We start from the raw sequence: 23,042 nt of genomic DNA, 5'->3' as shown, positions 1-23,042 counted from the left end.
AAGACAAGAGGCCAGTCTTCGAAAGGGTGCTGAGTATAGGACAGAGAGGTGGGCAGGAACTAAGAGTCCCAACTGTCACAGTGCCACTGATACCTACATTTTCAGTACTGAGCTGCAGTATAATTATTATGAGAACCTATTTTCCTCTTCTTCCCATGTAGTCAAAGAGGAAAAGTAGGCACAGAACAGTGAAGCCAGTTCTCCAGGATCCAAGACTAGAATCCATTTTTCCTGCCTCTTCTGCTTTATCTTCTTGCTGCTGGGAGATGGGGCAAACCCAAGGTTTGGAGGAGAGTGAAGAGAGAGGAGAATGTGAGGAGGGGAAGGGCAAGGCAAGGAGATACATTGTAGGTGGGCTCATAGAGCCGGAAGCATCCAAAAGACAGTCTGACACCAGCATTAGGGACAATGCAGTCTGACCCCAGCATTAGGGACAAGCAGAGAGTGAAGCTCAAGGCCATACAGCAAGTTAGTGACTTAGCAGACAGAGGGGCAGAATCCACCTGTGGGATGCTGAGCTGCTCTTGAGCTGAGCTGTAACTCAGGGGGGAAGACCCAGGGGACAGAGGAAGTGAGTCCTGACGTAATGGAGCTGGGAGGCTGGACAAGCTTGTGAACGAGGTCGGTTTCCCTTCAGTGGAGACAGCCTGAGGAGACAGCAGCATGGCAATACATTCAGAGGCAAGTGGACTAGAGATGGGCCAGAGTCGATGTGTGGGGGACTTACGGGGGACTTTAAGCATAGATCCAACAAAGGTCTCTGATTTCCCATCACACTTGCCTGAGGCTTCCTGCCAGGGAAAGGCCTCACTGCTTTGAATTAAGCCACATCCTGGGTTAACTGCCCTTTTGTGGTGTTCCCACATACCCTCTGGCAGGTTTTTGGGGTGGTTTTGGGGCAGGGTCCTGCTTGAGTTGTCTGCGTGTCTACACTGACTGGTAAGTATTCAAGAAATGTTTGCTGAGTGGATGGATGGAAGATGAGACTGGTCTTGATAACTGTATTGTTAAGACTGACACAGGAGTCACCATACAGTGAAGCTTAGGTTTTCTAGCAAAGGATTTTTCCATCAATATTTTCCCTCAGCTTCTTAGAAATTCTGAAAGTCAGAATTATAGGGTTGGAAGGATCTTTCAGGTAGGTTATATGAGTCAGGAGGAAACTAATAATTTACTGAGTACCTTCTACATCTAGATGCTGGGCCAAACACTAATAGCTCTGTGAAGTTGGTCTTACCTAATGTGATGGATGCACAACACTTGACCACAGAGCGGGTAAATGATTTTGTCTGATTTTGTCTAGGTTATGTAGCCAATAAGGTGGAGTCGAGATTTGAGTCCAGTTTAGTCCCATTCCACCATTCCCTTCACATGAGCCCTGCTACCAACATGTCACCTAAGGGCAATTTCCTCTCCTGTGGGACAAAGCAGTGGACAGTTGATGCTCCCAGTCTGATACCACGCAGCTTGCTATCCAGCCCATCATCTTCACAGCTCAGCCCAGTGGGAGACTTGACCTTCCAATGATGAGTGATTGGATCTCCAGAGCCCCATCCATCAGTGCTGTTTTCTCTGGACACTTGTGGTCTGAGAAATATTTGTTCAGAGTAGGCAGGAGTTGGGGATTAATCCCCACCAGGTTTCATAGCCCTGAGTGATTGATTTGTCTTTGGCGGTTTTGTGTATGTGGCTTTGATTTCATGCCAGGGCACATGGGGCTCCCAAAGTCTGAGAAGCCTACAGCTCCAGGAGAGGATGGGGGCGGGAAGCAGACAGTCCTGGAGTTGGCTGGGTTGCGGAGGAGGGACGGACAGCCTCAGGGTTTGTCCAGGCCAGCTGAGTGTGCCCTGATTTGCAAAGAAATGGAAAGATGGAGATAATTGCTTTGTGAGAAATAGAATGGCTTAAGAACACAGATAAGTTTTCTCCTTTCCTTTTCAGAGGGCCTGAAGGCTCGGGGTACAGCTGCTGTCTGCTTGGAACGTGGAGGGTTGATGGCCCAGAGCCCAGAGGCTGTGCACAATGTGGGGGAGGCGGGTGCTTTATTAGTTTGGCAGTTTTATACCCTGAGCCCACCCTCCACCCCCATGTGCCCTGGGACACATCCCAGCCATTTAGTCTCTTCAGGGCTTGAAGGTGCAGGGGATAGGACAGTCTTCTGACCCTGATTAATGGGTGCTGCAAGCCTCTCTGATGCCATTTTCAGGATTTGTAGCCTGAGGCTTCCCCTGGCAAGGAGAAAGCAGAATTTATTAGGGTGAAGGAGACCCCACCTCAGAGGAAGACATTTACCATGTCTCAGGAGGGAACGATAATCGTCTCTATTTATCCGGTGGGGAGGAACGTGGCAGGGCCTCCATGTTGGTGTTGGGATGTGTTCCTGCAGTCAAGGAATCACTCTTGGATGATTAAGAGCTGCGGATTTACTTTTAAAACTTTTTTTTTTTTTTTTAAGTGCAAGGAGATTAGAAAGCATTCCACATAAACCTGGCCCCTGGCGGGGCTGCTGGAGGGCTGGAGGCTTCATCAAGGCAAAGGGTGAAGCCTCTTAATTATGGGCTGATCGCAGCTCCTCTTTCATCTCACACTAATCAGACCCCAGCAAGGGCAGTAAACAGAGAGGGGCTGGGGACTGGGAGCCAGCTGAGAATGCAGCGGGCAGATGAAGGGCAAGGTCTGCTAGGCAGGCTGATCACCTTGGTGTTGCCCCCTTATGAGTAAACTTGGCTTTTTTGTCTTATTCAGAAAAAAAAAAAGTGTGTGTGTGTGTGTGTGTGTGTGTGTGTGTGTGTGTGTGTGTTTTCTATAAATAGAAGATAGAAATCTTTCTATATACACCCACATACTGGGAGGAATTTGAGGCATTTGTTCATCAGTCCCATTTTGGGGTTTGCGTCTGTTGCTTTCTGAGCCTGAAAGCGCTTTTTCATGAGGTGCTTGGAACACCAGTCAGCCCCCAGTTGCAGCTCGAGCTACTGAATGGGCTTCAATGCCCCCCTTGTGTTGGTTCCTGGAGCAGACGTACCCTGGTGCTCATGGGGCGGCCCAGGCAGGAGTCTGAATCACCCGCAGGATGTCACAGTGCCCTCTGTATCCATTGCCAACTGATTGATGTCTCAGTGGTGCAATGTTAATGTAGTGCGGAATGCTCCCTGCAGTCTGACCTGCTGTAGGGACAGATCTTCGTTGCCTCTGTCAGGTCACATGCAAGCAATGTGGCTGATCCTGAGGCTCAGGATGGCTGAGATCGAGGCGGAGGCTGGCTATAGGGTCAACAATCAGTTGACAAAATTGTATGGCGCCCCCTCTTTATGCAGACAATGCTCTGGGAGCTGGTGACAGCAATGAATACAACAGACCAAAACCCTCGTCCTCGTGAAGTGTGATATCAAGGGAAAGGAAATGACATGCAGGTTCTAAGGCTAGCTGGAAGAGCTGAGGCCACATCTAGATGGTTCATATACGAGAGGAAAAATTTCCAAAGCTAGTAACAACTGTTCAGCAATGTAGAACAGGGCTGGCAAGTGCATGGCATTGAGTGTTCCTCTCCCATCCAGTGCCTGTGACAGGCATTACTAATCAATCATGGCACGCTCTCCCACTGAGCCCCAGTCTCAGCATAGCATTCCAAGCAACCATTATTGATTGGTTCCCAGTGATATCTGAGTAGAAATCTCCCAGGGCCCCCAAAATAGTGCCTGACCACTGCCATCCCTGCCACTAACACAAATTTGTTGGAAGGAAGGGCTTGAAGGAAGGGCTTCCTGGAACAGATTGGGATAGACAGAAAGCAGGTTCCAAGTATGTGGACCAGGCTCCAGCTTAAAGATTTTGGCACAGTCAGGAGGACTAGGCAGGTGGTGGAAGCAAAGCAGGTGGGGGAGGATTTTTGCACAGATGGACCGTGAGGTCATAACAATGGATCCCAGGGCAGAGGCCATCTGTTTGTCTGTCTGCCCTCTACCCTAGTTTTATGCATCTTGGCTAATATAAGCAGCTGGTGTCTTCCCATGTGTGTTCTGAACTCTACAGGTGCTGCTGATGGCAGAGCCCCAGCAGAAGGCAAGGGCCTCAAGAGGATGTCACCATCTCTAAGATCTCAGCCTGCAGCACCAGCCTAGGCCAGAGCCAAGGTCCAGGCAGAGAGGAGGGATCCTTTGCTATGATGTCAGTGTCTCTTAACTACCCAGTGGCAGATTCTCTTTAACACTACCTGCCAGGCACAGAAAGCCCTCAAGTGCGCTAGAATAAAGTGAATACAAACTCTAAGGAACCAGATTGACAGGACCAGCCCTACTTCAGACTTGACCTTGATGGACAGGAGCAGAGTTTTCAAAATGGGTATCCTGAGGGCTTCTGTTCCTGGAGGGTTCACTAGAAAGGGTTCTGTGGGAAACACTGGGTGAAACAAAGTAAAGAGATCTCTACGTCAGGTCTTTTCAGAGCCTAAAGTATGCTAAGATATACAGTGGGTATTTAAGTTGAGGACATAGCATGCAGCATTTCCTGAATTTATTCCCTCATGGAAACCTTGGTTTGGGAGATTTCTATCAACGTCTCATGGGGCTAGTGCTCCATAGGCCCCAATTTTGGAAACACCTCCCACAGTTTTCCACATTTCCCACCACTGCTCCACAGTGCGAGCCCTCTGCTGCCCCGTCCTCCAATACCACCTGCACATTTTGGCCTCCATGTCCTTGCTTATGCTGTACCTGCCCCAGAAATGCCCTTTCTTTGTCCTCTACCTTTCCATATTCTGTCCCTCTTAAGTTCCTTTCATTCCACAAAGTCTTCCATAGGCCCCCCCAGTGGGACTTAACCACTAAGCTGCCTTAGTCTCCTCAAAGAGACTGTGGCTGACATGTGTAATTTCTCTGTGTCCTCCACAGCCCAGCCCAGGCTAAGCAGGTGGTGCTTCAGGAGTGCTCAGTTGGTCAGTTCAGGCCATAGCAAGTGTGCACGCTGACTATACCTGTGGGCAGGTGTGAGTGACTCACATCCTGGCTGCCTTCTCTCCCCTTCAACCCCAATGGCCAGTTCATTTGGTATAAAGCACACATACCCCACAATGGGGAAAGATATTTCTCCATCTCTGGAACTCCGCTGCCTTCCTCTGCTTCTTAATATGCAGGAAGCATGGCCAAGAGGGAAGGGAACCTGCTGATCTATTTACATGTTCTCTTCCTCCGAAGTGAAGCAAGGGGCATTTTCTTATTTAATTATTAATGCCCTAAATCAGATGGTGCCCGATAGGTTAACCTCTGTCACTCCAAATGGAGTCGGCCTAATAACCACTGTGGCAGGATTGATTTTCCTTCAGTCATCACATAAGCATATGTCTTTGGGATCCATCCTCTGAGAGAGCCCAGGGAAGCCCCATTAAAGTTAATAACCACGAGTTGCTCCCACGTGGAGACAGCTTCTTTTTGTCTGCTCTTCACTTTACCTCAGTGACACGTCTGAGACAAGTAGAAGCACTTTTTCTAAAATCAGTTCCCAAAAGGAACTGAATGGTTCAGCTTAGGACCTGACCCCGCCTTCAAGGTGCTTGCAGATGTACTGGAAAGATGAAGTAAATATGTGGAAAAGACGTCAGTGCAATATGAGGAGTGATCAGTGCGGGATTGTGTATTCAGCCTGTAAGCTACTGGAGTGTAGTGTGCCTGGCTTCCCTGCAGGGGGAAGAGGGGCCTGGGGGCCTGAGCTGGGCCTCCTGCAGACGGTATTTGGATATGCAGAGTTGAGGAAGAAGAGGATTGAGGCTTGAGGGCCAGGGAGCAGTGTGAGTAAGGCCGGGATTGGGGGTGGGGGTGGAGAGAAGACCAGCTGACCCAGGATGGAGGACTGGGTGATAAGGCTGTAGATTGGGCCAGGTTCGGAGAAAAAGTCTAAGGACTGAGGGTGGTACCTGAGAGGAGTTATCTCTTCTGCCCTCAGGCTGATGTCCTTCTACCTGCTGCAGACAACTATGGAGGTGGGCTTGGTGTTGGGTAGGGAACTTTGTGAATGCTGAGAATGGGGCTGGTCAAGGTTACGATGTGAGTTCTGGGGAGCCCCCCTGCCCTGCAAGCCATAATGCGTTTAGACCGTTGGTCTAGATGTCGCCTAGATGGCTGTATCCTGTGTTCCCCTATCCATTTCTACTTTATGTGTGTTTATCCAGACACCCATCATGCTCTCTGTGCCCCAGTATCCAGGTAACTCACTGCCAGTGGGTGTCAGCTGAACTGTCCTGTCCAGACCTAACTCTGAGAGAAAGAGGTTTTCACTAAGATTTAAAAAGATTACCCCAATTATAGCAATGATCCATCTTTGGTTACTTCCATCTCCTACCTCTCTCCTGTCACCATGGATCAAAGGGGTCCAGAGGCACATTCTCCTCTTGTCTAGGTGGCCTCATCCTTTGATGTTCTAAACATCAAAGATGCATTTTACAACTGCATCTTCATAAGTTTGAAGATTTAGTTGGCGAGTCCTTTTGGAAGAATGGTGGAGATTACCGGAGTACTCAGAGTAATGAGATGGGACCATAGAGATAACCGAGATGAGGCAATCTCCGCAGTCGGCATTCAGACTCCACGCCTTTCAGAGTGTCTGTCCCTTCATTTATTTCTTTATTTGATTTACTTGATGCCTAATCAGCCTGAACCCCACCTGGAAGAAGACGCTCATTGCCAAGACTCAATGCCATGTCCCGGGTAGGCGCTTTCTTGTCCTGGAAATATTATCTCCTCTTTCAGGAGAATAGGTTAAAATGACTGAGTGCTGAAAGAACTCCATTTGTGAAGATCACTCTATTGAGATGGGATTAGATTTCTGAGGACTGGTGGTGGAGCACGGTGAGCTGATGGAGGAGATAGGAGTGGCTGTGGCTTTTGTACTCCTAAACTCTGCAAATTGAGCAGAAACACCAAGTTGCTTTGCTCTTTCCTAACTGATTTTCAGAGTACATTTAGCCAGATTATTTCCAGATCTGGTAGTGAGAGAAAAACCTCATTAATTATTAATTTGGACCCCTACAGTTATACAGAATTGGTGATAATTTGTTTATCTTTGAAGGCACTGCTGAGAAAGAGTTTAACAAGGAAATTATTGGGGATGGGGAGGAGAGCATTTAACCTTTTAGGAAGACAGGAGCTTCATTTAGCTCCCCTCTGGGTACAAATGGGGGCGTGTGCAACATCCATGCCACCCTTCTCTGTCTCCAAGAAGGGTAAATCCTTTCTCATCTGTAAACTCAGGGCCAACGGACTAGCAATCCCAACCATTTCAAGGCCGGGGACCTCCGTGCCAAAATATTTTTAATACGATCCCCACCCCCAGTTAATGGAAGTTGCATTTTTTCAGTGTGGTTGATTGGGAAGAAAAGCTACTTGGAATTCAGTAAAGCTTTTAATCAAACCACAATAGCATCTATGTACACATGAAAAATAATGCTATCTTTCCGGTTTATAATGACCATTCAGTCTATAGCCAGTGTTTGAGCATATAGGAATTCTAGATCCCCTGGAGGTGGTTCTGGGGCCCCCTGCACCCCCTCCAGGTGGGAGTCCTCGGGCAGTTCTCTAAGGCTATAAGACCATGAAGTCCTGTGGTGCTAGTACAGGAAAGAGCCATGGGGATCATTTCAGCCATTCTGATCTGAATGGTTCTGCCTCTACGAGGAGCCCTTTGTTAGGGAATCCTCAGTTTAGGGGACCAAGGGTGTTGGCATTCTGTGCAGGCACACTTAATGCCTGTCACAGGCTGTCACTGCAGGGTCTTGGATCAAACTCTACAAGCACTTCCTTGAAGCTCCCTACCAAGTTGCCCGAGTCCTTCATCCCGTGGTAGAAATGATGTGCGTTGACTTGCATCACTCTGGCTCTTAGTGACTATATATCCCATAACAGCAAGAGAACCAAGGTGTAGCCTTCTGGATGGCTTGCTTGATCAGAGCTGCTCGAAGGGTTTTCTCAGCTTAGCTACTCTGAGGGCCACGCCAGACACTCTTCTTCTTTTTCTTTGTGGTCAGAGGGAGCAAGGAGAGGATGTGAATGGGCAAAGTGCATCAAAGATGAGGGAGAAGGGAACACAGGGAAGGGGCTTCCTTTAAAGTAGTTAAATCAGGGGTTCTTGGTCCAAGAATGGGCTCAGGAACCTAAGGACACCCTGAAATCATAGCCACATGTTGTGTGAGTGGCATTTTTCTGGGGAGGTCTCTAACTTTTATTAGATTCTCAAAGCAGTTTGAGAGCCAAAAATCTTTCAGAAGCCCTGGCCTGAAATTTCCACTTTTCCCTGACTCAGGCTTCCTACTCCCCTGTTACTCAGAACCAGTGAAGTGTTACTGTGTTAGGCAGAGCCTGCAAGTGTAAAATATCAAATGCTCATTACACGATGATGATGGGAAACTTCGTCTGCTTAGCGAGTCTGCTTTGCCCCTTCATGTGAGGTCTCAACACCAGACAGATGCCTGGGAAAATGGGCTGATTAATGATGCCGCCTCCTTTGTTCTTCTGCACAGGGCCTAGGATGGCGCTCTCAGTGACCGGGCTCATTGTCTTCTCCCTCCTGCAAATCATCTTCTCCCTGAACCCTGAGGACCCCAATGTGTGCAGCCACTGGGAGAGGTGAGATATGTCTGAGATGGCCAGGCATTTCCTGGGGGCTTCATCTGGGTTTAGCATTATCGGGCCAAAGTAGAGGCAGGAGGTACAAAAGCTGTCCTCCAAGGGCCTGCATTCCAGCTGCGGAGACAGCACAGATGCACAAAGATAGGACAAAGCAATACAGATTCTGTCTGACTCAGTACGGTGGGAGGTCAAGGTGTAGGAGGTTGAGTGACGGGCAACTAAGTGATACAATCTGATGGTTGACAATGTATGTTCTTCCTTGCATTCACACTTCCCAGCCATTTTACAGAGGAAGACATAGAGGCTCAGAGGGGCTCAGTGCCCCTCTGCAGCCAGGTGGTGTACAGTGAGTGACTGGTTCAGATGGGTCGTTCTCCAATGCTGTGATATCTTTTTTGGTCTCCCAGAACTGGCAACAATGCAACAGCTCAGATGTGCAGGGTAGCCAGCAGCCTGCCCCAAGGAGGATGGGTGAGGGGGCCCTGCTGTTTTCCATCTGGTTGGGGGAGGGAGACTGCCAGGGGAAGGGCAGCCAAGGGCTAAGGCAGAAGAGCTGGCTTTGGCATTAGGTCCTAGGAAAAAAGACCAGGGCCCTGCAGACAGCCTGACTTTGAAGCACAAGGTTAAAGTATTGATTTTGGTGTGTAGAAAGACAGTGACCAGAGACCCAATGAGGAAAAACCGAATTAAACCCTGGGATTGATTGGCCATGCTGACCAGGATGACTCTGCCACTTAGATGTTAATAAATCAAATGAATAAAATTAAGACGAGGGCCCAATGAGGGAGGCAGATGGTAGAGGACAGGTGAGGGGGTGGTCCATGCTCCACACCCATGAGGATGAATGTCTCGACTCCACGGCAGGGAAAGGCACCTCACCCAAGGCTCTGGAGGGACTGGCTAGGGAGGCAGAGGGGCAGTCTGATGGCTGCACCAGCATGATCTCCAGTGACTAGGCACTTTATGGGTAGTCCCTACAGAGTTGAGGCTGGAGCAGCAGGCAGTATGCTCCTTTTTGGTGAAGTGGGAAGAACATGAAATCTGTGACGAGTAGACCTTTGTTCATTCCGGTCCGGAATTTTCTACCTGTTAGCTCTATGACTTTGGGGACATCTCTGAACCACTCTGAGTTTACTTCCACCTCTGTAAAGGGTAATGACCCCTGCTTCCCAGGCTTGTTGGAGGGTCAGGGAACCAGTTTCATGAAAGTGTTTTGAGGACTGTAAAGCTCAATTATTGCCTTTCCTTGTTGACAACTCTGGCTTTGCAGGAAGTGGTTATCACAGACTTTAATGCACGCCAGGCTCACTGTGAATATGGATCCTGGGTCCTAGCTCAAGAAACTCTGCTTCCATAAGTCTGGGGTAGAGCATAGGAATATGCATTTTTCATAAGCTTTCTGCATGATTCTAAGGTGACTCGGGCCCCCTGCCGCTTCTAGTTTTGGTGAATTTAAACCTTTATTTCCCAGTCGGTGAGAGAGATGTCAGGTGGAATTCCATATTGGTGTCTGATATGCAGGCGCCAGTCTCAGCAAACTCCTTTTGTCCACCTGTCCTTGTTGAGACATAGTTTCTTCCTGCTGATGTCAATGCTGTATCCCAGCCCCCAGAATGCCTCCTTCTCATCTACTCACCTCTGCCTTTTCCCACTGCCTCCATCCAGTTCCCCCTCCTCCAGGAAGCCTTCCTCGATGGCAGGGCCCACACTGACTTCCTTCTTCTCTGAGGCCCATTCATACCAGTGGATCAGTTCAAACTTAAACTGAATTCTGATTTTCTAAACCTGCCCAACATGAATACATTTGGAATATGAAAATATTCTGAACTTGGCCTGCATTGAGCTGACTTTTCAAACTGATTGGGCTATCAGTCAAATATATAGCTTTGATGAGAGGACAAGGAGTGACCCTAACAGGTAAAATGAAGTCTGGGTACCACCTGGGCTTCTCCGGCCTCTAAGGAGACCTTGCAGTGATGCCCCTTAATACCAGGTACCTGCCTCTTCTTTCTTGGCTTTCCCAGCTTAGCTCCATTGCCAGTTACACATGGATGGATCTAGTCTGTGTCATTCCAGAAACACAGCCCAGTCCCCAGAGACTGCTTAGGGAGAATTTCCCAGCTGGATTAGTGCTTCTGGCAGGCTCCTTGTTAATTATACCCCTCCACCATAAAACATAGTGGAAAGACCTCTGTTGGCTAGTAAAGTCCAGCTCTACAAGATTAATCTGGCCCCTCATTAGCATGTTGGCAAATGAGCATGTTAAACCACTCAGCCATGAAACTAGGGGCATACATTTCACCCTGGTGACTTGGAGTTGGTTCAAGGTCTCGTTGCCAGACTTGCTCTGCTCAGGGTACCCCTGCAGAGCCAGATCTGTCCCCATGACACCCTCCTGTCCCCTCTGTTGGGCTGATGACTTTTCTGTGAGCACCCACTGTTCCTGTCAATGCTGGGGAGGGACTGCCTGAACCCCCAAGTGCATAACAAAGGTGGGGAGTCCATTCTCTGTGTGGGTCTTCCTCTGTCTCCTTTAACATGATCTGGGAGGAAACAACCCTCAATGACTAACTAGCACAGGAGGTGAATTACTGCCAGTTTTATAATAATGATGGCCAATATCTATTACACCCTTACTGTGTAACCGTTAAGCATTTTACATATATTATCTTACTTTATCTTACCACCACCCTGAGAGATTGATACTATTATTACCTTCTTTATTCCACAATAACTATACGAAGCCCCTGGTATTATTATCAGAGATTTACAGGTGAGGAAACAAAGGTTTATATGAGTCTTATATGTCTAAAAACATGCTGCTGACAAGTGACAGGGTTCAACCTTGACCCAGAGCCCATGTTTCTTGTTCATATATTCTCCTGCCTCTAAGTGAGGTGCTCAGTAGACATCTCAGAGCACAGGGTCATGGAATTTCAGAGTTGGAAGAGGCTTTTGGGAAGCCAGGGGTGGGTACGGAGCTGCCTAGTTTCTTCAGATCTATAGATAAAACAGGGTTTTATGCCATGTCTGCATAGACGTGTTTATCTGGTACACATCTCACCAGGTAGAGGTTCCTCAAGGGTCTTCTTTATATCCTCCTTGCTTGAGAGAAACAAATGTCCCACCACCCCGAGCACCTCCTGGGCATTGCTGGCTGCTTCTGGCCTCCTCTTTCTGAATTCTAAACCTTTGACATTTCAGGCGTCAAAGAGCCTGCTGTGAATTCACTCAGGGAGTTGGCATGCCCAGCCCCCTTATGAGTAAGCCAACAGTTTCCTCAGGCAAAGCAGATGGACTTTTATAGCCTGGACCTGGCCATCTGGCCAGGTCAGTGAGCCTTCTGGGGAGGAAATATTGAATAGTACCAGCCTACATAAAAATTAATTCCTGAAATCTCAGCTGTGGTCCTTGCCTAGGCTGCCCCAGAAGTGTGAGTCTTTGCTTTACATTCTGGCTTAATTGCCTTTTCATACAACTTCCAGGGGTGGGCAGTTAGCTTGTTGAAGCTGGGACCTGCTTTCCTGTAGTTTCCACCCACTGGTCCAGGTTTACAGCTAACAGACAGGATGATGAGATACCATTTTGATCAGGAGGACTGTAGTGTGTCCTTGATGGACCCCCAGCTATATAATAGGGCAGAAGGTAACTGGTGTTTTGGGGGAAGTCACTTATCCTCTCTGATACTCAGTTTCCTCATCTGTAAAATAAGGATAACAATGTCGCCTACCTTAGAAAGATTGTGTGAAGATTAAAAGGGATTAAAAGACTTAACACAGGGCACTTAATATCTATTAGCAACTATTGCTACCAGCTATGTGACCTGGGCAAGTCACCTCTTTCAGAGCCTGAGTTTCTTCATCTACAAAATGGGGCCACTTACTTTCACACAGTCGCTGCAAAATCAGCTTCCATACAGGTGCTTTGTAAACCATAAAAATCTAAAGAAGTATAGACTATTTTTAAAAAACTTATTGACTGTGCCTTCCAGAACCACATAAGGATAAACCTACACCCTCCTTTATTTATTCTCTGTTAAATTTCAGAAAATGAGCTGGGCCAAAGAGTACTAAGAGGTATGTCCTGGATTCAACCAGGGATCAGGTGGGTATGGATGCCGAGAGCATCCAGGGCAGCAGGAAGATAGTGGGGTAGGAGATGCTAGAGCTCCTGGACACTTAGTTGTGGCCCGGCTCCCTCAGGAAGGGAGACCACACCTGGAATACCAACTCAGCCTCCCAAGGGCTGACCATAGCTTCCATCTCTCATTTGGTTCTCAGCTATGCCGTGACCGTCCAGGAATCCTACGCACATCCCTTCGACCAGATCTACTACACACGATGCACAGATATCCTCAACTGGTTCAAGTGCACCAGGCACCGGTAAGTACCTCTCTCAGATGACTGGGCAGGGAAAGAATACCAGGTCCTCTGGACTTGCCTTTGCACCAATTAGTAAAAGGCCCCTGTCACAGATGTGGTCACTATACCCTATATCCCCTTGGTACTTACTCTTCACATTGAACCCTTCTTTCTTGCCAGAGGAGCTTATGAGCAGGGCAGGCCAGAAGTGCTAGAGAATGCCCTGGGGGCTAGGTAAATACCCTAGCTTCCTCTCCCTGAGGGTAGAGGTGACAACTTTGAATGTGTTCTATACTATATCCCAGTGGTCCCCGGTCATACATAGCAGGACTATGCTCAACAGCACACCCTGAATTGTTTGCCTGTACTTTCCTGTCTCATTTTTCTATTCCCCTCCTAATGCTTCCTAGGATCACCTCTCAAATAAATTGCATATCCTTAAATCCTTGCCTTAGATCTGCTTCTGAAGGAAAATTCAACCTAAGACAGTCCGCCTCAGAGCACATGTAGCCCCATGTAGGGCATCTAGCTTGGAGAACAGAGTGCAGGATAGAAGTCAGCACCCTATCAGCATCCGAACAACTGCCCATGGGAATCTTGCTCCTTTGTCTAGCACTCTCCTACAAGTCATGACATACTCCCATGTCACTGGGAGAGAGAGGAGCGGAAGAAAGAACATGTTTCATTGGATGAGTCTGAGCAAGTCACTTTATTTTGGGATTCTTACACACTCATCAAACAGAATGATCCTTGCCTTACTTACCTCCAGGGTCCGTTGAGGTCAGGGATGTGAAAATACTTTGAAAAGTGTAGGGGAGAATAGAGAAAAGTGAGGTATTAGACCTAAGGAAGGTGGCATTATTATCTGAGGGGTGAAAAACCAGAAGACAAAGGGGGTAAGTGAGGGAATGAGGAAGAAGCCACCTGGAAGGCCCTTTTCCCAGTTGCTGAGCATCTGTGTTGGTTCCAGATTTCTTTTGTTTCCTCCTTGTGGGCCTAGTCTCTCTGGTTTATATACAGGAATCATGGTGGGTAGCATGTGGATGGGGAAACTTACTCTATGCTGAAAAGCCAAAATCCTGGTATTGTTTGAGATTTCATTAGTAACTGCTGTGAGACAATGAGCATAGGTATCATAGCCACTTTAAAATCTTTGTCTGCTAATCCAACATCTGAGTCATCTCAGGGCTTGCCTTCATTGATTGCATTTTCTATTATATAGGTAATATTATTCTAGTTCCTTTATATGTCTAGTGATTTTGAATTGTATTCTGAGCATTTCGAACAATGGCGACTGTAGAGACTGAATTCTATTTTGTTCCTCCAGGGAGTATTGACTTGTTGTTGCTTATTTGTTTGTTTTAGTAGCCTGTTAACTTGGCTAAACTCAGTTTCCAAGCTCTGAAAGTTCAATATTTTTAGCTTTAGCTGGACTGCTTGGAATCTGCCCTCTACACATTTAATTCATGGGCCAAAAGTTTGGGCAGAGATTTTGCAAAGTATATGGGGCTTTCCTCTTTGTGGCTCTCTTCTTTCTGGGGTTTCCCTTCTCACTTTCTAGTTGCTGGGTCCACCTTGAATTTGTCCTGTGGTTCTTCAAACCAGTAAGGCTGCGAGTCTTCTAACTGAATTTTAGCCACCTGGAGTATTAATTGTTGACTGGGGCCTGCCCTTGGGCTAACCTTGCATAGTGTCATTTCCTTCTTCCTAATGTCTACTTCCCTCCAGTATCTACTTCTGTTCTCTTCTAGTACCTTCAGGTAGTTGTTTTTACATTTTCCCCAGATTGTATAGCTGTTTGCAGGAGGGTTGGTCCAACAGGAGCTACTCAGCATTACTGCATCCCCTTCCCCTAACCCTTGACTGCGAAATGAGGAGGTGAGACCATATGCCTTCTTCTAACTTCCCCAGTTGTGTCAAGTTAGCTGCCTGTGGCCCTGGTCAAAAGTGGAGGCAGAAATATAATTCCTACTCCCTCCATAAACCTGTCAGGCCCTGTGCCAGAGCTAAGTTTGCTCTGAGGTGTGGCTTTGTCGGGTCCTTGGAGGCTGGAGCTGCCGTCCGTCACCACTGGGGAAAGGTGAGTGAGTGGCTGCTTATTGAAATGGGCTGCATTCCTGGAACATGAATTATTTTGCTAAATTATTGAGTTGCCTTACAGCCTTCTTGATGACCTGGAGTGTGCACACTGACAGCTGCACCATCAGTCTGCCTCTGTGTGGAATGCCTTGTTTGAATGCAGCATCCTTCTCCTGACAGCAGCCTGGCTCCCACTTCCTTCCCTCTCCTGCTTCCCACCCCAGTGCTGAGAGCAAGCAAGGATGGGGTAGCCAGAAGCAGTGGGGACATCTCTTTTCTGGGAGGCTTTAATGATGCCAAGACCACCTTTCCATTGGAGGGCTTTGGGAGAACCCGGTTTGGTAGGAGGAATAGACTGGATGACCTCTGAGTCAATCCCAAGTTGTTCTTTATCTGAGAGGCTTACACCACCCCTGAAATTGCCAGGAGTTGCCTTCCTGTGCCGGGAAAGTAGCTTCACTTTGAAGCTGGCTTACCTTTCATTATGGGCTTTTGACAAAGTAGAATGACCTTAGTTTACGACATTCCCAAATATCACAGATTTCCCCAGAGTCTACATTGTCATTTGTCATAAAGCGAGGGCTTTAAGAACTGGGAGCCTATGCAGAAGGACTCCATTCTCAAGTGGGTCTGACCCTTGATGGAGAGCAGACTGTCAATATGTCCAATGACCAGCCCCCACTGTTCTGGCCGCTGAGAAGGGGTCCACAGGGCAGGCTTCCCTGGGGTGCTCGTGGGGAAATGAGAAAGCTCTGGCTTCAAGGCCTGAGGACTTGGGGTTGAGTCCTAGGTACATGCCATGGCCTTGGGAAGTTACTTCCTCTTTTGTCTTTAATGGCCACTTCGCATCTCTTCCATTTGACCCTGTGTGTGAGGAAGGGCCTTTGCCTATCAATACCCCATTTTGACTCCCTCAAAAGGACTCAATCCTTACACTATCTACTTCCCTTGTCTTGTTCTTTCACAATGGCCATCCCATAAGCCCAGCAAGCCACCCTGTGGGCACTGGCACAGTGCGGTAGTTAAGCCTGGTGGGTTTGAATCCTGGCTCTAAAACTGTTTAACTGTGTGACCTTGAGCAAGTCATTAACTTCTCTGACTCTGTTTTCTTATCCATAAAGCAAAGTGAGCAGAGGGGTACATAAAATTAAATAAGAATAAAAAATCTAAAAAAAATAAAATAAAATAAAGGGGCATAATAATGCTACCTGCTTCAAGGAGGGAATGGAATGAGATTTTGCCTGTAAATCTCTCTGGCACGGGGTGAAGGCTCAATGCCCATGTCAACCTAAGAACTAGAACCCAGGTTGCTAACTCCCAGTTCAGAGCTTCCTCTGCTTTCTAGGCCTTAGCTTCTCCCTCCGTGGAGCCAGAGGTCAGTTCTGGGCCTCCTCAGGGGTGGCATGAGAAGCTCTTCCCCAGGAGGTGTTATTTTTGGTATAGGGGAGATTAATACACATCTGGGACTGAGTCAGACTCATAGAGTCTTTTTTCTGACTCTACTTCAGTTCTCTGAGTGGATGGACCTATTCCTAGGGTCTGTGAACAGTCTGTTTATTGGGGCGATAGGGATAGAAACTCTCAGAGCCCCAGTCTCATCCGGTTTACCCCATGGGCTCCTCTAGCCCAGCTTCTGGAGGTTTTAAGGTGAAGCCCCCAGTTACCCTCCACAATATCACCCCAGAAAGTGTCTTCTGCAAGCCTTCTAAGTATCACTCTGAAGAGACTGATGGAATGTCGGCAGGTGTAGCAAACGCCCTGTCAGTAATATAACCTCCCAGATCCTGCCATCGATTGTTCTTTATTGTGTTCCTTCATATTTGAAGCTGCCATGCATTTTAAAGTAATTATTGAATGGCATCCTTGATATAGCTTAACACAAATATCATTCTAACAGGAGTGATTGATTTTCAATACTTTCAAGTGGCTTTCTCCCTTGTGCCTTAGGATCAGCTATAAGACGGCATATCGGCGCGGTCTCCGGACCATGTACCGGCGGAGGTCACAGTGCTGCCCTGGCTACTATGAGAATGGAGACTTCTGCATACGTACGTAGGGGTATATGTAGGGGCTGTCTTTGTTCTGGCTTCGGTCAGGATGAAAGGGAAGGGGAACCAAGGGGAAAAGAGGTAGGACTGTCAATCAGGCCCTGGACTGTAGACTTCGGAAATCCTCGAAGTCCTTGCCTACTGCCATCTCTGAGGGGGCGATGGGTCTGGTGCAAATATGTTAGCACAGATTTGTCCATCAGACCGACCCTCCTAAGAGGGTGGGTGGAAGCAAGTCAGTTCTAGGCTTTAATGGGGTCAGGAAAGAAGTGGACGTTTCTACAGTGGGTGCTCTGGAGAGCAATGGGGAAGAAGTATTCAGTACTTGGCACAGAGCTAATGGGGAGATGCGTGGGTGGGTGGATGGATAGATGGATGGATCAATGGATGGATGGATGGATATATGGGCAGATGGAAGAGAGGAAGGCAGGCTGGATCATTGTATTGTAAGATCATAGTACCCAAATGGAGGGTAGCAAGAATAAGATAGATCACAAGGGACCAGTTCCAGTAAGTGGGAGGATTTCCATAAAGGATTAGAAGACGCTGAAGAAAAAGTGGGTTCGTGAAGGACACTTATTACCTCTTTCCCTATTTGTCTATAGTGGTTCAGAAAACTGAAGCCTTAGTGTCCCCAGGGAGACAAGGTCTGAGTTGGTGGCAACTGCAGGCCCTCTGGGTAGGGAGCAGTGTGGTGCAGTGAGAGACACTGAGGAGCAGGAGCCCGGAGATCAGGGTTCTGGTTTCAGCTTCCCAGGCATATGGCTTTGGGCAAGTCACTTAACCTCTCTGGAAGAATGGTTGAGGGCCCTGTTAGAGTCTAATGGACTCTTTCTCTATTTGCCTCTGACCAGTAGAATGGGGCCAGTCTGGGGCTCTCCAGTGGGCATTAGAAGATTCCCTCAAACTGAAGGAGAGTGTCAGAGAAGCTGGGAGCCCCCTGTTTAATGACTGAGAGGAGAATCCACCCCCACAGCTTCTGCCTCTGCATTTGGAGGCAGATTTAAAGAGTGATTTTCCTTGTTAGCATTCTCCTTGCCATCTGGGTGGGTAGAGCGAGCTAGCACCAGAGAGAGAATTTGGGCAGAGTGGGTGTGTTGATGTTAGGAATGAAATGACAATTTTCCCCCTACTGTTGTTACATTTCCCCTAATGCTGGAGAAACTCGATTCTAATTGTATTATAGGAATGAATGAAAAATGCTCTAGCAAATGGGGTCAATACTGATGGTTTTGTAGGAAAAATACACAGCAAACTCAAAAAGCTCTTTCTCAAAAAGTAGGGCAGAGGACTGGGCTGGGACAAAGCCTTGGTCAGTGCCTCACCTGGGATGCGGTCATCATGGGGACCTGGGTATAGAAGCGAGGTCAGGACCAAGGCTTCACTGCTGCTGCTCTGTCTGCCTAGAATGAAGCAAGAGTCAGGCCGGTGGTGGGATGTGGAAGTCATAAAGCCCAAGCAGGATGGACATGAGGGCACAGTGATGGACTCAGGGAAATTATAAAGGGAGTTGGGATGTCAGCATGGGGCTCCAGGAATGGATGAGCAACTTCCCTTTCAAATTTCCATTAGCAGAAGTTGGTCAAACTCTTGGTAATGAAGAGCAGGGCAGAAGCACTAAGTGTCCTGATCACACAGGCACAGGCTCGGTCTTGCTGACTGGGAAGGTAACTCTTAACCTCCCACCTATTGCTTATGTAACTGCCAGGCACTGTCTGCTGAGCTGGTGGCCACAGGCAAGTCCACCCCGGGAAGCCAATCTTGAAAAGCCACTTTCAGGACTGAAGGCTTTTCCTAGGAGCAGACAGGAGAGTTTCAGCAGCAAGATGGGGCGCTGTGGCACCGTGGCACTGTGGCACATTCGGTGCTGGTAGTGATGACGCAGAGGGTCGTGGTCAAATCTCTGCTCTTTATCCTCATCAGAAGAAAAATCCCAGCTTCTTTCTCTTCATCAGCATCCACACCCCATGCCAGGCACCATTCTTGTCACTTTACATACAACAACTAATCAGCTCCTCACAACAGTCCTCTGAGGTAGGAACCCTTATTTCTCCCACCTCACAGAGGGGGAAACTGAGTCACAGAGCGATTAACTTGACCAAGATCACCACTTCCTAGCTGTGTGATCTCGGTCAAGTTACTTAATTGCTCTGTAACTCAGCTAGAAAGTGGTAGAACTGGGATTTATACCTGGGCTGTCTGGCTCCAGAGTCTGCTCTGAATCGCTTGGACTAGGCCAGATGTCATCTCTCTGAACCTCAGCTTCCATTCATGTAAAATGAGGATAAGTAATACTGACATCACCAGGCAACAGGTAAGGGCTCAATAAATGTCATCTCCCTCCTCCATGGCTTTGGGTCATAACACTCACTCAGTCTTGGCTCTTATTTTAATTTCTCAGAGATCCATGGACCCTCTCCCTGGGGAAACACATGCTACATATATAAACTTACACATACACTCAGCACTTTGCTCACAATTTCAATGGGTTCATGGATCCTTCGAAACCCTTACACAGTCTTTGGACCCATGTTAAGCAGTTCCTACCGTACACTCATGTTTATCCATCCAACTTATACTCGTTGCTTCCTATTATGCAAACAGGAGGGATATAGATACAAATGAGAGGTGGTTGCTGCCTGGAGGAGCTTGCAGCCTTGTGGAAGGAGGTGGTCGGTCCGGTATACAAATACATGCAACAGAGTGTTGTGTATGCCTTGACTGTCATCTTTATTAAAGTAGGATGGGATAAAGAGGAGAGGCCGTCTTTTTAGCCACATCTACTGAGTGTCAAAGAGAAATCAGCTACAGACAGATGAGTGAAGGGGGACACCCTGGAAGAGCATTTTGACCCAGTACTTATTAAACGCCTACGATGGCCCACCCACAATGCTGTGCTGCCGGATTTAGAAGAAGTGTCAGAAATAGCTCCTGTCCTGGTGGAACTTACAGTCTTGGGAAGGCAAGTCTAGAAAACACAAGAAATCATTAAATAACAGCTCAAAGAGAAACGTGATAAAGACTAGACAGAGATCAGATAAGCTTAGGCAGAAGAGAGTGCTGTGATCCCTAAGGAGGCTTTGTGGGGGTTTGAGCCGGGTGGAAGAGCATCTTTGGAGTTGGGTTTGAGAAGGAACTTCGTCAGCAAAGACATGGAGCCGGGCTTGAGCGTGATGGGGAGCAAGGTGGTTGGCCTGGCCACAGTTAGCAGATCTGGGCTAGGAGAAGAGGAAGCGAGAGGCTGGCTGGGTGAGGCAGTTATTAATTTCCTAGGGCTGACCTTACAAAGCACAACAGCCTGGGTGGCTTAAACAGCAGGAATTTACGGTCTCACAGTTCTGGAGGCTAGAAGTCTGAGATCGAAGTGTCAGCAGGGTTGGTTCCTTCTGAGTGTTGTGACAGCAGGTCTGTTCCAGGCCTCTCTCCTAGCTTCTGGTAGTTCTTTAGCTTGTGGCAGTGTAATTCCCTTCTCCACGTGGCACTGTCCCTGTATGAGTGTTAGTCTTTTTATTAAAATTCCAGTCATGTTAGATTAGGGCTCAGCCTAATGACCGCAGTTTAACTATCTCCCAGGAAGGTCTCGTTCTGCAGTACGGGGGGTTAGTTAGGACTTCCACATGTGAATTCGAGGAGGACACAGTTCAACCCAACAGATGGGTGTCAGCCATTACCAGCATTCTCTTGTTCCTGCCTATCGTGATGGGAAAACAGGGAGTGGGAACCAGCTAGCTCCCCGTGGGTTTTGTCTCCTGTCTTGAGAGAATTGAGACCCAGGGTCAGGGAACTTGTGAGAGGGAGAAATGATAGTGGGGTCGGGGGTGAAGGATCACACTCAGGGTGCTGGTGCCAGATGAGAAGTTAGTAAACCTGCGAGCATTCGGGAGCCAAAGCCCTGCCACTCCTGCCCCTCTACTTCTCCCTCTCCACCCCTCGGAGGCCAGAGAAACTTCGAGTTCACCAGAGCCTGATGGGAACTCATGTGGTGTCGAGAGTCCTCAGGACCCCTCACGAGAACATCACGCATGTTCCGGGAAGAGGGAGAACATTGATCTCCCTCCAAAGCCACCTTCCTGGAGCCTTATTTCTAGGCACATGGTAGAAGGACACTGGCCTGGGAGCAAAAGTGCTGGCTGACTCTGCCACTCACTGGCTGTGTAACCTTGGGCAAGTCCCTTTGCCTCTCTGGTCGCACTGTGACATAGGATGGCTCATCTCTGTGCATGGAAGGAGGAAAGGTGAAAGTGAGTAGGAGGGTCCTGGAAAACATAAGCCTTGACACAGTTGCAAGTGGCACTATTTTTCTTCTCTTTGCACCATTTGCTCTGTTCCAGAAAAGCCAATACTCAACCCAGAGCTCTTGGCATTCCTTTTAGAACCATCTGTACTAGAGCCGCCCACCCCCTCCCATTATCTACAGATACAGCTGAGTCCTGGTCCCCAGTTGGTTGCCCAGGCATCAGATATTTCCTGAGGACCACTAGGCACAAGCACATTTTTTTTCCTTTCTCTTTTCTTATGAGGTAGGGCAGTGGGAGTCTTTACCTCTTGACGACAGAGCTTATTTTAAGTCATGTTGTCGGGTTTGAGGCATTTTGGTAAGCTCTGTTCTTTGCAAATATTAGCCTTATCAGACAGGATGGACTAAGTTATGCTGCAGTAACAAACAACGCTCAAATCCCAGTGGCTTAAAACAATGTTTTATTTCTTGTTCATAGTGCATGTCCATTGCGGGCTGGGGGGGCCTGCTCCTTGTCGCTCTCGCCCCAAGATCCAGGCCGATGGAGCAGCAACTCTCTGCAACATTGCCGGTTGCCGTAGAAGAAAGAAGAGGGCTTTGGTGGGTCTTGAAGGCAGAAGGCCAGAGTATTTAGTGAACAGTGTTAATGCTGTTCACTAAATGACGTACACATGCCGCAGTAATCACAATTCACAGTGTTTTACTGAGCACCTGATAACCTAATATCAGAATCCCTGGGAAGACTTGTTATAACACCTACTTCTGGGTCTCAGCCTCAGAGTCTCTATTTAGAAGATATTGGGTGGGAATGGAGAATTTGCATTTCTAACAAGTACCCAGGTGATGCTCATGCTTCTGGACTGGGAACCGCACTTTGAAAACCATTGGTCTTCATTATGATAAGGTTGCTATACTAATGGAGTAAATTGAATAGTTGCAAAGTGCCTAGCAGGTTGCTTAACAGGTGCCCCTTAGTATTCTGAGCTTGTTCTAATGGGCAACAGGCTGCGAGCAGGCCTCAAAGTAGCCAGTAAAGAGAACTTACCTTCCCAATCCTCCTATCTCCTGTTCTCCTTGGTCAGAGTTTCTCCCATGGGGAGGTAACTCCCCTAAATGTCTAAGTGGTGTTGCCTTTCAGTGGCTGCGTGAAATGCCAGCACATACCTCCTGCAGTGTGGAATGGAAAATTAGCCAGAAGCTCCAGGTACACAGCTGAGGGCCTGGCTGGGCTTGGGCTTGGGCGCCGGGTTGGGGGTGATCAGCGTACTTGGGTACCTAGTCAGGTTGGCCTTGAAGAAGGACTGCTTCCACCCAGTGGGGTCAGTCTGCAGAGGGGTGGCCAAAGGGGAGCCTGCAGCTGAAGATCTGGGAGACTGGCCTCACTGAGGGAACCTGAGGATGGATAAGATTTAACTCCAGTAAATGCCTCACACCATTTTTGGAGATTTAGGTCACCCTGTTTTATTATTGCGGTTGTTTTATACAGTTGATTATTATTTAAATTTACTTACATGCTTACTGATTTCTTTCCTCCTCGTCTCTTCTCAGTCCTTACTTGTTCCTTCTCGATTTGGCTTCATCCTTCTTGAAGAATCACTTTAGTTCTTTCCAGGAGAGTCTACGAGTGATCAACTCTCTTATGCTTGTCTGAAAATGCCTTTATTTTTCCCTTCTCTTGAATGATGGTCTAGCTGCCTATGAA

The 23,042-nt window shown here is 47.9% G+C and overlaps 1 protein-coding gene across 1 annotated transcript in view; it reads left to right on the top strand.

Annotated features, from left to right (window-relative positions):
• Positions 1 to 23,042, top strand: part of MEGF11 (multiple EGF like domains 11) — a 315,816-nt gene that overhangs the window by 96,548 nt on the left and 196,226 nt on the right. Inside the window, exons 2-4 of the mRNA XM_016141015.2 lie at positions 8,507 to 8,612; positions 12,896 to 12,997; positions 17,003 to 17,103. Coding sequence (XP_015996501.2) covers positions 8,515 to 8,612; positions 12,896 to 12,997; positions 17,003 to 17,103 — 301 coding nt within the window. The 5' untranslated portion in view covers positions 8,507 to 8,514. The remainder of the gene's footprint in view (positions 1 to 8,506; positions 8,613 to 12,895; positions 12,998 to 17,002; positions 17,104 to 23,042) is intronic.

Source organism: Rousettus aegyptiacus, unplaced genomic scaffold (assembly GCF_014176215.1).
Source record: "Rousettus aegyptiacus isolate mRouAeg1 unplaced genomic scaffold, mRouAeg1.p scaffold_m13_p_3, whole genome shotgun sequence".
Taxonomy (NCBI): Eukaryota; Metazoa; Chordata; class Mammalia; order Chiroptera; family Pteropodidae; genus Rousettus; species Rousettus aegyptiacus.
The sequence above is the reverse complement of the archived record's forward strand: the minus strand, read 5'-3'. Positions and strand labels throughout refer to the sequence as shown.